The sequence below is a fragment of the Gracilinanus agilis genome, chromosome 3, assembly GCF_016433145.1.
Source record: "Gracilinanus agilis isolate LMUSP501 chromosome 3, AgileGrace, whole genome shotgun sequence".
NCBI classification, from domain to species: domain Eukaryota; kingdom Metazoa; phylum Chordata; class Mammalia; order Didelphimorphia; family Didelphidae; genus Gracilinanus; species Gracilinanus agilis.
In genome coordinates this window covers 558,371,891-558,384,148 of record NC_058132.1, presented here as the reverse complement: position 1 = coordinate 558,384,148, position 12,258 = coordinate 558,371,891, and the positions used below count along the sequence as shown (strand labels likewise).

The 12,258-nt window shown below is 36.1% G+C and overlaps 1 protein-coding gene across 1 annotated transcript in view; it reads left to right on the top strand.

The window, feature by feature from the left end:
• The window catches only part of LMO7 (LIM domain 7), a 67,041-nt gene extending 55,082 nt beyond the window's left edge, over positions 1-11,959 (top strand). The window contains exons 24-25 of the mRNA XM_044670586.1: positions 9,915-10,023; positions 11,392-11,959. Of these exons, the coding sequence (XP_044526521.1) occupies positions 9,915-10,023; positions 11,392-11,565 (283 nt within the window). The 3' untranslated portion in view covers positions 11,566-11,959. The remainder of the gene's footprint in view (positions 1-9,914; positions 10,024-11,391) is intronic.
• Positions 11,960-12,258: the final 299 nt, after the last annotated feature.

The following is a 12,258-nucleotide window of genomic DNA, read 5'->3' as shown; positions in this document are numbered from 1 at the left end:
ATCAAAAAATCTGTAAAAACTCATGAATATATTTCCACTTGATGAGCAAAATCTGTTTTAAACTTGAGTATCTTGTTTTTAAAGTAGACACATTGTTCAAGATCACTTTGAGGAAAAGATATAAGAACCGCAATGAATTATAAATATGTGCTGCAGACAGTCTATTTAACATGTCAAGTCATATTTTAATAAGTAATAATATACCACACGGACAATACAGATCTAGAGTTTTTCTTTTACTTTTAAAGAATGTTTGACTTTTTGCTTTCTCCAGTTTTCTGACATATTCCTTCTATGTAGATGAACCCCTATATTCTCTATGTTTCTGGAATTGAAAATCAGTTGTGCTATGACAAGTCTAGAACTTGCCTTTCGATTTCTAATGAGGTAGAGATACCCAGACAGACCATGGCCTCTAGAGAAGTAAAGATGTATAAAAGATGCTTTAACAGTAATAACTTGAATCGTGAGAAGGGTGCATTCTAGTGACTGTCTTTGGCTGAAACTTAAGTAACTAGATGTTGAAATTCTATCTAAGGCACAGTGTTGCCTTCTAGGATGTCAGATAAGAGTAGTTAGAATAAGGTAAATCATTAAACACCAACTAAAACAATAGCATATATACCCCCAAATCCCTAATATGTATTATGAGAGTTTGGATTAGAGGGAAGGGATGACTGGAATTAAATAAAAGTTATTAGGATGGAGGGAGTTGATTTGACTTATTCTTACATACAGAAGGTCATTAAAAGAGCTTACCTACAGACATGAAGTCAAGATGGTATGAGTTTTAGATTTTATAAAACATACGTGATGAAAATGTTTGGGTGTCTCTATTTTCCTGGTAATTCTGGGTCAAGGTCTCCAAAATTTATTCAATGTTATATATAAATTTGAAGCCATGGGACATATTCTTTAGAAATTATTAGATTTAGTTCTGCCACTGATACATACTGTCTGTATGAGCTGGACAAGTCACGTATCCTCTCAGTTCCCTGGATAATTCTTTTAGAGGATAAATTATCAGAAGCCCCTCCTCCTTGAGGAAACCAAGGAGGGGTTAATCATTTTAGCTTGGGAATTCTAAGCTGCAGTAGGGATAAAGCCATTGAGATTCATTTTAAATATGGCACCAATAGGGGGAACCTCTGAGAGCAAAGGGTTTGCCATGCTCCTCAAGAAAGGGTGAACTAGAACAGAACTAGGATAGAAAAAGGAGCAGGCTTAGCTTCCTGCTTATTAATATATGTATATATATAAATTATATTATATATTATATATTATATTATAATTATAATATTCTAATGTCTCCCAGTGATCACTATTGGGATCCACCCTATGATTGGCCATTGTCTTTCCAGCATGGGAGAGGTTGTGATATCTATTCTTTAAGAAAACAACAGAAGAGGACTCTAGATGCTATCCTGCATCTTTTGAGAAAAGAAGTTCTTTATCTGTTATATGCATCTATGAAATCACTGATTCAGTTCTTGTCTGATTGTCCTACCTCTAATCAGTGTACTAAGCATAGTCAAGAATTTAAAAGAAAAAAAAAATAGAAACAGGGTCCATGTCCTCAAGGCAGCTCACAGATTTATCTGGGGAGGTAACATGTACACATGTAATATCACACTTCATCTATCTGGAACCTAACTAATCAACTTTAACTCTAGAATGGAATGGAGAAGTATACAAAAGATATTTTTGAGTTGAGTTCAAATAAGTGTCAAAAAGTCTTTGTGCCAAAACTTAAGGACTCTCATCCAGATCTCATTTTTTCTTATAATTCTAAAAATTTTGGTCTTCTCTTTTTTTTAAAAAAAAATTCATTGATATTTAAGGTAAAAACAAAGTATATCCTCATTTTACTGATGAAGCAACTAAGGCTGAGTATGCTTAAGTATCTTGACGATAGTACAAGTAAGTGTGTGAGGCCATATTTGAGCCCACTTGTCTCCAAATTCCAACCACATTGAATTTTCTGCTACAGTCTTTAAGCCCAGAGAAGCAATGAGTTGCTCTAGATCAGCGGTCGGCAACATATGGCTCTCGAGCCACATCTGGCTCCACCTCCAACCTGCCAGTCTGCTCAGAGCCCTAGGATGTGCCCCAGGGGCCCTTCAGCCCCTGCCCCATATTCCAGCCCCTTCTACCTCCATCCTCCTCCTTACCCAGGCGTTTATGGCTCTCATGGCCAAAAAGGTTGCTGACCGTTGCTCTAGATAAAAAAGCCGGGTTTGTCAGAAAGAATAGTGAAATCCCAGGTCTTTGATGTACTGATGTTTAAGAAGGGAATAAATACATTTTAAAAGTTTAACTCAAAATGGTTCAAATAAAATATTTTCATATTCAGAAAAGTAAAACCTTGGTTCTCCAGAAATTTAACCATTCAAACCAACTCACTCCTCAAAGATTCAAGACAGTAAAGGTTTTCCTATATAATTCTAGACATTGTCATAAATGAATGCCACATGTGATACATAAAACGAAATAGGAGTTTAAAGCAAGATGGGGTAGAACAATAGCTTTTGGTTTGGTGAAGATGGGTTACATTATTCACTTGAAAAAAAAAAGGTAGCATATGTTTATAAAGGATCTGTTAGAGTAAATAATCTGTACAAGTAACTATAATAGAAGGCAGAACGTGGTTAACCATTGTGGCTAATACAATCCAGATTCTTCTGATGAAGATGTGATTATTCCCAGCTGAAGTGATCTAGAGAAGCATTCAGTCAATCAATGAACCCAAATGTATTCATTAACTACTAAGTACCAAGGTGCTTTATGGAGAAGGTAGCAGTTTAGCTGGGCTATTTTTGAAAGATGAGCAAGAGCTTTTGGAGTTGGGGGTTGATAGAGAATGGGGAAGACAGGCATTCCAGATCAAGAAAGGATTCTTAACCTTTTTTTGATTCATGATCTCCTTGGGTAGAATGGTGAAGTAAATGGAACCTTTTTTCAGAATACTGTTTTTAAATGCATACAGTAAAAATAGGTAGGATTTAAAAGGAAAATAGTCATGGTGAAATTATTATCAAAATGTATATTTTTAAAAAGTCAAGTTTACAGATTCTGGGTTAAATGTCCCCAGGAAACAATGAGGAGAAAAGCTTGGAAATGGGAAAGTTCGGAATGTGTTTGAGAGAATGAGTGGTCCTTTTTCACTATATAGTGTGAGGGTACTTATAGGAGTTAAAGAAAAGAGAACAAAAGAAACTATGCTGGACCATCTTATATATTTCAGAGGACAAGAGCAGGGAGATAATCTAGCCAAAGAGGCAATAAAGTAGTTTGAGAATGAAGAGTGAGTGAAAAAAAGAAATGGATACTCTAATTGACTCATATTCCTGCCAGGAGAGTTGGACTTATAAGAGCTCTCATTTACACAGCACTACAAGGTTGACCATCATGTAAAGGATCAGTTAGTGAAGTAGGGCAAGTGGAAATTGAGGTTCAGAGAACTTAAGTGACTTACCTGTGTCACACAAGTAGTAGACACTGGAGCTGGCATTCAAGCCAAGGTTTTGGCATGCAAAATCTAGTACTCTTCCTGTTTTGCAACAATGCCTTTCAAGGGAAAAGAACTTTCATTTCACAAATAAGAGAAAAGAGCCTTATTGAGATAACACTTCATTGCAAAAGCTTGGTTGAGATAACATTTTAAGCATGAATGAGTTTTTATCAAAGTCTTACAAACCATATTGTACCTAGGCCTGGGAATGATTGATGTTAGTTCTTTCTGGTTTTCATAGGAGGAAGGGAGAGAGATCAGAGGAAGGCATTGATGGTTAGAAATGAGGAAAGGGTTTCCAGGGGAAATATATAAAAGGTAAAGAATTGGGAAACAAAGAAGAGGTGTAGAAGATAAAACTGAACAATTTCCCTAGCATAGACTTTCTTCAATTGAAATAGGATAGATAGAAGCCAATGGGGAGACATTTTGTTATGTTGCTGAAGTCCTTAGCATTGGCATAGGAAAGTTTTTTTTTTTAATATGGGGGCTTACTTTGAATAAATCAGTTGTATTCCCAATAAATTTTTCAATTCAGATATCCTGATAATTAAAAAAAATTAGAGTGTGCTAGTATCCATTATGGGTTTTCTAGACAATTTTAATTTTTTGCAATATGAAGAAATTAAAAACTTATGTTCCCTCATCTGTTCCTATGAATGTTATATTCTGTATTTCGTTTTTAATACTGAAAAATGACTTCAATTATTTTCAGTTTCTAATTTCTATTATGAAGTACTATCACGTTTTCATTCCNATTATAATTATAATATTCTAATGTCTCCCAGTGATCACTATTGGGATCCACCCTATGATTGGCCATTGTCTTTCCAGCATGGGAGAGGTTGTGATATCTATTCTTTAAGAAAACAACAGAAGAGGACTCTAGATGCTATCCTGCATCTTTTGAGAAAAGAAGTTCTTTATCTGTTATATGCATCTATGAAATCACTGATTCAGTTCTTGTCTGATTGTCCTACCTCTAATCAGTGTACTAAGCATAGTCAAGAATTTAAAAGAAAAAAAAAATAGAAACAGGGTCCATGTCCTCAAGGCAGCTCACAGATTTATCTGGGGAGGTAACATGTACACATGTAATATCACACTTCATCTATCTGGAACCTAACTAATCAACTTTAACTCTAGAATGGAATGGAGAAGTATACAAAAGATATTTTTGAGTTGAGTTCAAATAAGTGTCAAAAAGTCTTTGTGCCAAAACTTAAGGACTCTCATCCAGATCTCATTTTTTCTTATAATTCTAAAAATTTTGGTCTTCTCTTTTTTTTAAAAAAAATTCATTGATATTTAAGGTAAAAACAAAGTATATCCTCATTTTACTGATGAAGCAACTAAGGCTGAGTATGCTTAAGTATCTTGACGATAGTACAAGTAAGTGTGTGAGGCCATATTTGAGCCCACTTGTCTCCAAATTCCAACCACATTGAATTTTCTGCTACAGTCTTTAAGCCCAGAGAAGCAATGAGTTGCTCTAGATCAGCGGTCGGCAACATATGGCTCTCGAGCCACATCTGGCTCCACCTCCAACCTGCCAGTCTGCTCAGAGCCCCAGGATGTGCCCCAGGGGCCCTTCAGCCCCTGCCCCATATTCCAGCCCCTTCTACCTCCATCCTCCTCCTTACCCAGGCGTTTATGGCTCTCATGGCCAAAAAGGTTGCTGACCGTTGCTCTAGATAAAAAAGCCGGGTTTGTCAGAAAGAATAGTGAAATCCCAGGTCTTTGATGTACTGATGTTTAAGAAGGGAATAAATACATTTTAAAAGTTTAACTCAAAATGGTTCAAATAAAATATTTTCATATTCAGAAAAGTAAAACCTTGGTTCTCCAGAAATTTAACCATTCAAACCAACTCACTCCTCAAAGATTCAAGACAGTAAAGGTTTTCCTATATAATTCTAGACATTGTCATAAATGAATGCCACATGTGATACATAAAACGAAATAGGAGTTTAAAGCAAGATGGGGTAGAACAATAGCTTTTGGTTTGGTGAAGATGGGTTACATTATTCACTTGAAAAAAAAAAGGTAGCATATGTTTATAAAGGATCTGTTAGAGTAAATAATCTGTACAAGTAACTATAATAGAAGGCAGAACGTGGTTAACCATTGTGGCTAATACAATCCAGATTCTTCTGATGAAGATGTGATTATTCCCAGCTGAAGTGATCTAGAGAAGCATTCAGTCAATTAATCAATGAACCCAAATGTATTCATTAACTACTAAGTACCAAGGTGCTTTATGGAGAAGGTAGCAGTTTAGCTGGGCTATTTTTGAAAGATGAGCAAGAGCTTTTGGAGTTGGGGGTTGATAGAGAATGGGGAAGACAGGCATTCCAGATCAAGAAAGGATTCTTAACCTTTTTTTGATTCATGATCTCCTTGGGTAGAATGGTGAAGTAAATGGAACCTTTTTTCAGAATACTGTTTTTAAATGCATACAGTAAAAATAGGTAGGATTTAAAAGGAAAATAGTCATGGTGAAATTATTATCAAAATGTATATTTTTAAAAAGTCAAGTTTACAGATTCTGGGTTAAATGTCCCCAGGAAACAATGAGGAGAAAAGCTTGGAAATGGGAAAGTTCAGAATGTGTTTGAGAGAATGAGTGGTCCTTTTTCACTATATAGTGTGAGGGTACTTATAGGAGTTAAAGAAAAGAGAACAAAAGAAACTATGCTGGACCATCTTATATATTTCAGAGGACAAGAGCAGGGAGATAATCTAGCCAAAGAGGCAATAAAGTAGTTTGAGAATGAAGAGTGAGTGAAAAAAAGAAATGGATACTCTAATTGACTCATATTCCTGCCAGGAGAGTTGGACTTATAAGAGCTCTCATTTACACAGCACTACAAGGTTGACCATCATGTAAAGGATCAGTTAGTGAAGTAGGGCAAGTGGAAATTGAGGTTCAGAGAACTTAAGTGACTTACCTGTGTCACACAAGTAGTAGACACTGGAGCTGGCATTCAAGCCAAGGTTTTGGCATGCAAAATCTAGTACTCTTCCTGTTTTGCAACAATGCCTTTCAAGGGAAAAGAACTTTCATTTCACAAATAAGAGAAAAGAGCCTTATTGAGATAACACTTCATTGCAAAAGCTTGGTTGAGATAACATTTTAAGCATGAATGAGTTTTTATCAAAGTCTTACAAACCATATTGTACCTAGGCCTGGGAATGATTGATGTTAGTTCTTTCTGGTTTTCATAGGGGGAAGGGAGAGAGATCAGAGGAAGGCATTGATGGTTAGAAATGAGGAAAGGGTTTCCAGGGGAAATATATAAAAGGTAAAGAATTGGGAAACAAAGAAGAGGTGTAGAAGATAAAACTGAACAATTTCCCTAGCATAGACTTTCTTCAATTGAAATAGGATAGATAGAAGCCAATGGGGAGACATTTTGTTATGTTGCTGAAGTCCTTAGCATTGGCATAGGAAAGTTTTTTTTTTTAATATGGGGGCTTACTTTGAATAAATCAGTTGTATTCCCAATAAATTTTTCAATTCAGATATCCTGATAATTAAAAAAAATTAGAGTGTGCTAGTATCCATTATGGGTTTTCTAGACAATTTTAATTTTTTGCAATATGAAGAAATTAAAAACTTATGTTCCCTCATCTGTTCCTATGAATGTTATATTCTGTATTTCGTTTTTAATACTGAAAAATGACTTCAATTATTTTCAGTTTCTAATTTCTATTATGAAGTACTATCACGTTTTCATTCCACTTGAGCCCCAGTAAGCTCAGCTTGCTCACACAAGAAGTATTCCAAATCTGAAAGCTAAATTTCAGTTTTCTTAATATATAAATTAATTTTGTAGTAGAGAGGACAAAATGGCATAGTGGATATGGCATAGTAGAATATTTGATTTGGAATCAGTAAGATCTGAATTTGAATCCTCTTGTTGTTGTTGCTTAGTCATTTTAGTTATGTCCAACTCTGGGGTTTCCCTGCAAAGCTACTGGAGTGGTTTGCCATTTCCTTTTCCAGCACATTTTACAAATGAGGAAACTGAGGTGAACACGATTAAGTGCTTTACCTAGGGTCAGACAGTTATATATTTATATATAATATATATTATTATGTAGCATTATAAGAATATGAGACAAGATTTGAACTCCTGAATATGAGTCTTCCTTATTCCAACCTTAGAGGACTATCCACTGCACCACCTACCTGCTCAGGTTAATATCCTATTGTATACATTTATTAACTATGCACTTCTGGACAAGTCTTTTAACCCAAGTCTTAATTTTCTCCTTTGTAATGAGGATAATAATAATGCCTATTTCACAAGGTTGTTGTGAGGATTAAATGAGTATGTATGTAATGTGCTTTTCAAATCTTAATGTAATTTACATGTAAGTTGTCATTATTTTTAAAAAGGTTATTGAGATCTCTCTTATTTTTACAAGAATTCACATTTCCTCACATCTCTCTCACCTCATACCCTCAGAGACCTGTCCTCTATAAGAAATAATTTTTTAAAGGTACAAATAATAGTTAAACAAAACTAACCAAAACATAAATCCAGTCCAACACACACACACACACACACACACACACACACACACACACATACACATATATAAAGTTCATCATCTGTAGTTTCTCCTTCCTCCTTGCCAAAAAGGAAAGGAAGTACAGTTTTCTGTCTTTTGAGGGGCCAACCTTGGTAATTATAATTTTATAATGTTCAGTGTTGTTTGCTTTGTTGTGGCTATTCTTTCCATTTGTGTTGTTGTGGTCAGTGTGTACATTGTTTTTCTGGTTCCATTTGCTTCACTTTGAATCAGTTCATATATATATATATATATGTATATATATATATATTCTAATATTATGATCATCATTTCTTGAAGGTATGAAGTATGTTAGGCTGATAGTTCCTTGGCTTTTTGCAGATACCAACATGTAATGTTAGAGCAGAAGAGCCATTTAATGTTGGCTTTTCCCAGTTACCTATGGATTCTATTAACCAGGGTAACTGTAGATTTCTAGATCAAAAGACTGGCCTACCACAAAATACAATAAGAGTACCATCAGTATCTTAGATACTATACAAATAATTGCACGGATGATCCTTCCAGAAGTCATCTCTGGTCCATTTCTTATTGCAAGTAAGAGGATACCTTTGACACAGAACATACTGCAAGCAAGATGGTAATGCTACACTATCTTCTATGCCAATGCCAAGAAATACTTGAAGGTGGTGTTTGCATTTCTGTGCTTGAGGGTGGCTACTGAAGGGGAGAATTTTAAGTTTGGTTCTTGGTTTAACCCCCCCACCTTATGTTATTCAATAGCTTTAGACAAAATCAGGTGAAGGAAGAAACATGGGACAGGTTAGACAGGTGAAGGCACCAGGATAGAAACTATTCAAACAAAGTGTGATATATCTTTTGAATCTATCCTTTTCTCTCAACTCATAGCCACCATCCTAATTCAGGCTATCATCACCTCTTACCTTATGACCTTCCTAGATAGTCTCCCTTCTCTCATTCCCTTCCCCCTCCCATCTCTCCCAAAGCTGCCAGAATAACCTTTCTAAGGCAGAGGCTTGACCATATCCTTCTTCCACTCAAAAATGTTTAGTGACTTTCTTTTTCATACAGCACAAAATACAAGGATATATTTTAAGGCCATCCATAATCCTGCTACAGACTAATTAGCCAGACTTATTTACAGTGCTCCCTTTAGGGGTAGCGTATGCTGCATATGGATCCCAAGGAACTGCACATAAATGCTCGGTTGTTTCCCAGACTCACTGATCCTGGACTCAGCCTGTCCCCTACACCTGGGGTGTACTGCTTCCTCATTAACTGACTTCTCAGAATCCTAGAATCTTCTCAGAATCCTACAATTAGAATCTCAGAATCTTCCTTTGAGGGTCAGTTTAAGTGTCACTTCCTTCATGAAACCTTCTTTAATCTTCTTCAGTTGTTAGTGTGTTCCCCTTCCTCAAATTACCTTGTTTTTATTTTCTAGGGTATCATCTGGTTCCCCAATAGAATGTTAGCTTCTTGAGGGCAGAGGTGTTTTTGTTTATTACTATTTAATAAAATTAATTATATAGATTGGATTAGTGGCATGAATATGTCCGAATAGATTATTACTGCAATAGTATATGTAATGGATTGAGAAAGCTATTTTAAATACCTTAGTGCCACTTTCACTATATGGATAACAGTTACAAGCAAAACACACCTAAACAGATGTGTTTCCACATAGAATATTTTCTGAACATTTACTCTTTCTGATGAAGAATTTTTTCTTTAAAGAAGGGACTCAAACTTCAAGTGTATTATAATAACGTTAAGATGCCCTCTGTCTTTAACTACCTTGAACAACAAGGTTTCCATCCCATTCTTGTTCTGTGTCCAGGTCAGTCAGTGGGAAGAGAGTATGCTCCTACTGTAATAACATTCTGGGCAAGGGAGCGGCCATGATCATCGAGTCTTTGGGGCTTTGTTATCATTTACATTGTTTTAAGGTGAGAATTGAGAGAAGCAACATGAAGACTGGGGCTTGGCTTGGAGAACGCATGGCTTCTTGGATCGCTGGTTGTGGGAACACTACTAACTGGCTTAATGCTTCGGGCATCAATCCATGTGGTCTTTCTGCTCAGTTTTCTACTAATATTTAGTTCTTAAAGCTTGAATTTAATAGAAGTTTTGCTTTGACAGAACCACTACAATATCCTCTAATTTCTGGCATAGTCTTTGATCTGGTGAACAAAGTACAATCACTTTTATTTTTATCATATTTAAAAATATAGATCTTATGTTTTTTCCAGGGGTGGAGAGTGAGGGTGCTTGTAGTCAAAGGTAATCTTTAGAGTGGTTTGCCCTTGGAATATTATCAAATGTGCGGTGGTAAACATGCTTTAGGCAGAGATCATGCTATGAAAAATATAATGGTCATGCTGTTATCTCCTAACCAAAGTTTGCTTTGCTATTGAAATGGAGAATATAAAAGTGAAAAATTGTTCTAAATTTTAATCTTCTTCTCCATATGTACACATTTGACATTCTTCATATGAACAAAGCAAAGTAAAAAACAAACAAACCCAAAACCCTAGTCCATAATTTTTACCTTATGCTATGCTCATTATTAGAAAACATTGTGTAGGTTCATTTTCTGAGGAACACTTATTTAGGAAAAGAGTAATTGTAGTCGTTGGTTCCTCATTGTCCTACAGGACATAACAACTAGTCTTATTCTAACTGGTGCAAGGGCAGCACAGGCTTGAATGCTGGCTTAACCGAGCAAGCTAAAATGTTTAATGTTCTCCAAATACAAGAACAAAATTGAGGGACCAAAGTATTCTTCAATGAAGTAAAGGTTCCATGTGAGAAATAGGTTGGCATTTGGACTTCATGGAATCTGCCAGGGGCTTGCCTCAGAAAGTTGTGCCAACATCCCAGCCTTCATGGATGAGGTACTTCTTTCATGTGATGCCATGACTTTTCACCCCCTCACCACACCCCAGGAAACCTGAAGATTAGGATTTCATTAAACTAATCGATGATTCATTCCTGCCTCCCAGCATATTTAGAATGAAAGTTGGCTTGATGTAACCATTTAACTCATGCCTCATTTGGAACAATTCCTTTTCATCCGCTAATCATCTTGTTTGCTTTTGCTAATATTGGTTAAGGGAATTAGAAACTGCTTTTCTTCTTCTTTCTCTGTCTCTCCTCTCTTTTCTCTTTTCTCTTCTCTCTTCTCTCTCTCTTTCTCTCTATCTCTCCTTACTTTTCTCTCTCTTTCTCTGTCTCTATCTCCTTCCTTCCTTTCCTCCCTCCCTCCCCCTCACCTTGGTTTAATAGATAACTAATTATTGCTGTTTCCTTTCCAGTGTGTTGCCTGTGGGCGTGACCTTGGGGGCTCCAGGTCTGGAGCAGAAGTCAGGATCCGAAATAATGAATTGTACTGCAACGAGTGCTATCTCCGATTCAAATGTAAGAGAGCAAATCAGAGAGAAAATCTCTTGCCTTTTAAAGAGACCTCGGGCTCCCATGCACCTTCCTGAATCTGCATCTGCTACCCCTTCAAGCACCCTGCCTCAGAATCCCCATTTTTAGGAGCATTTTATATAAACTTAAAGTTGCCCCTTTACAGGGAGGATTTGACTAGAATCAGGTGTTTGCTCAGGATGCCGGGAAACGAGGGTGATTTGTAAGGTCTAGAAAGGGGGTGGTATGGAGCTGGAGACCCAGGAGTTGTCCCTCTGTTGCCTGCCTGGGGTACACAGAACTCTAAACAAGTTTGGCTAAAAAGGAAATTCAGAGATAAGAGGTTAGTCCTCTTAAGAACTGATTCTAATTTTTCATTACTTTCACCTCATTTCAACAAAGGTCTAACTTTCACATATGTTGCTTAGAAAATAACCAAATGAGGTCAATGGCTTTGATTTTTTTTCTTTTGAATATTAAAGTTAAAAAAATTAGAATTTTTTCTTTTGAATATTAAAGTTAAAAAAATAAAAAAAGAACAAAGTTGTTAAAGTTTATTATTTTGAGTCTTTTTTCTATTATTTGTTTTCCCCCCAAAAAAGCAATATTTCTCAGGGTTTTTCTGACCTTCAGCATCTTTGTTTTGGGGTCTCAAGTTTTTGCATTTGCAAATTCTACTTTGTGTCTTAGCACGTGGCATTTTTGTTTTGGTTTAAAAGAATGTATTTTTGAGCGTGTTATAAAGCATAGGAAGCTAAAGTTAATGCAAT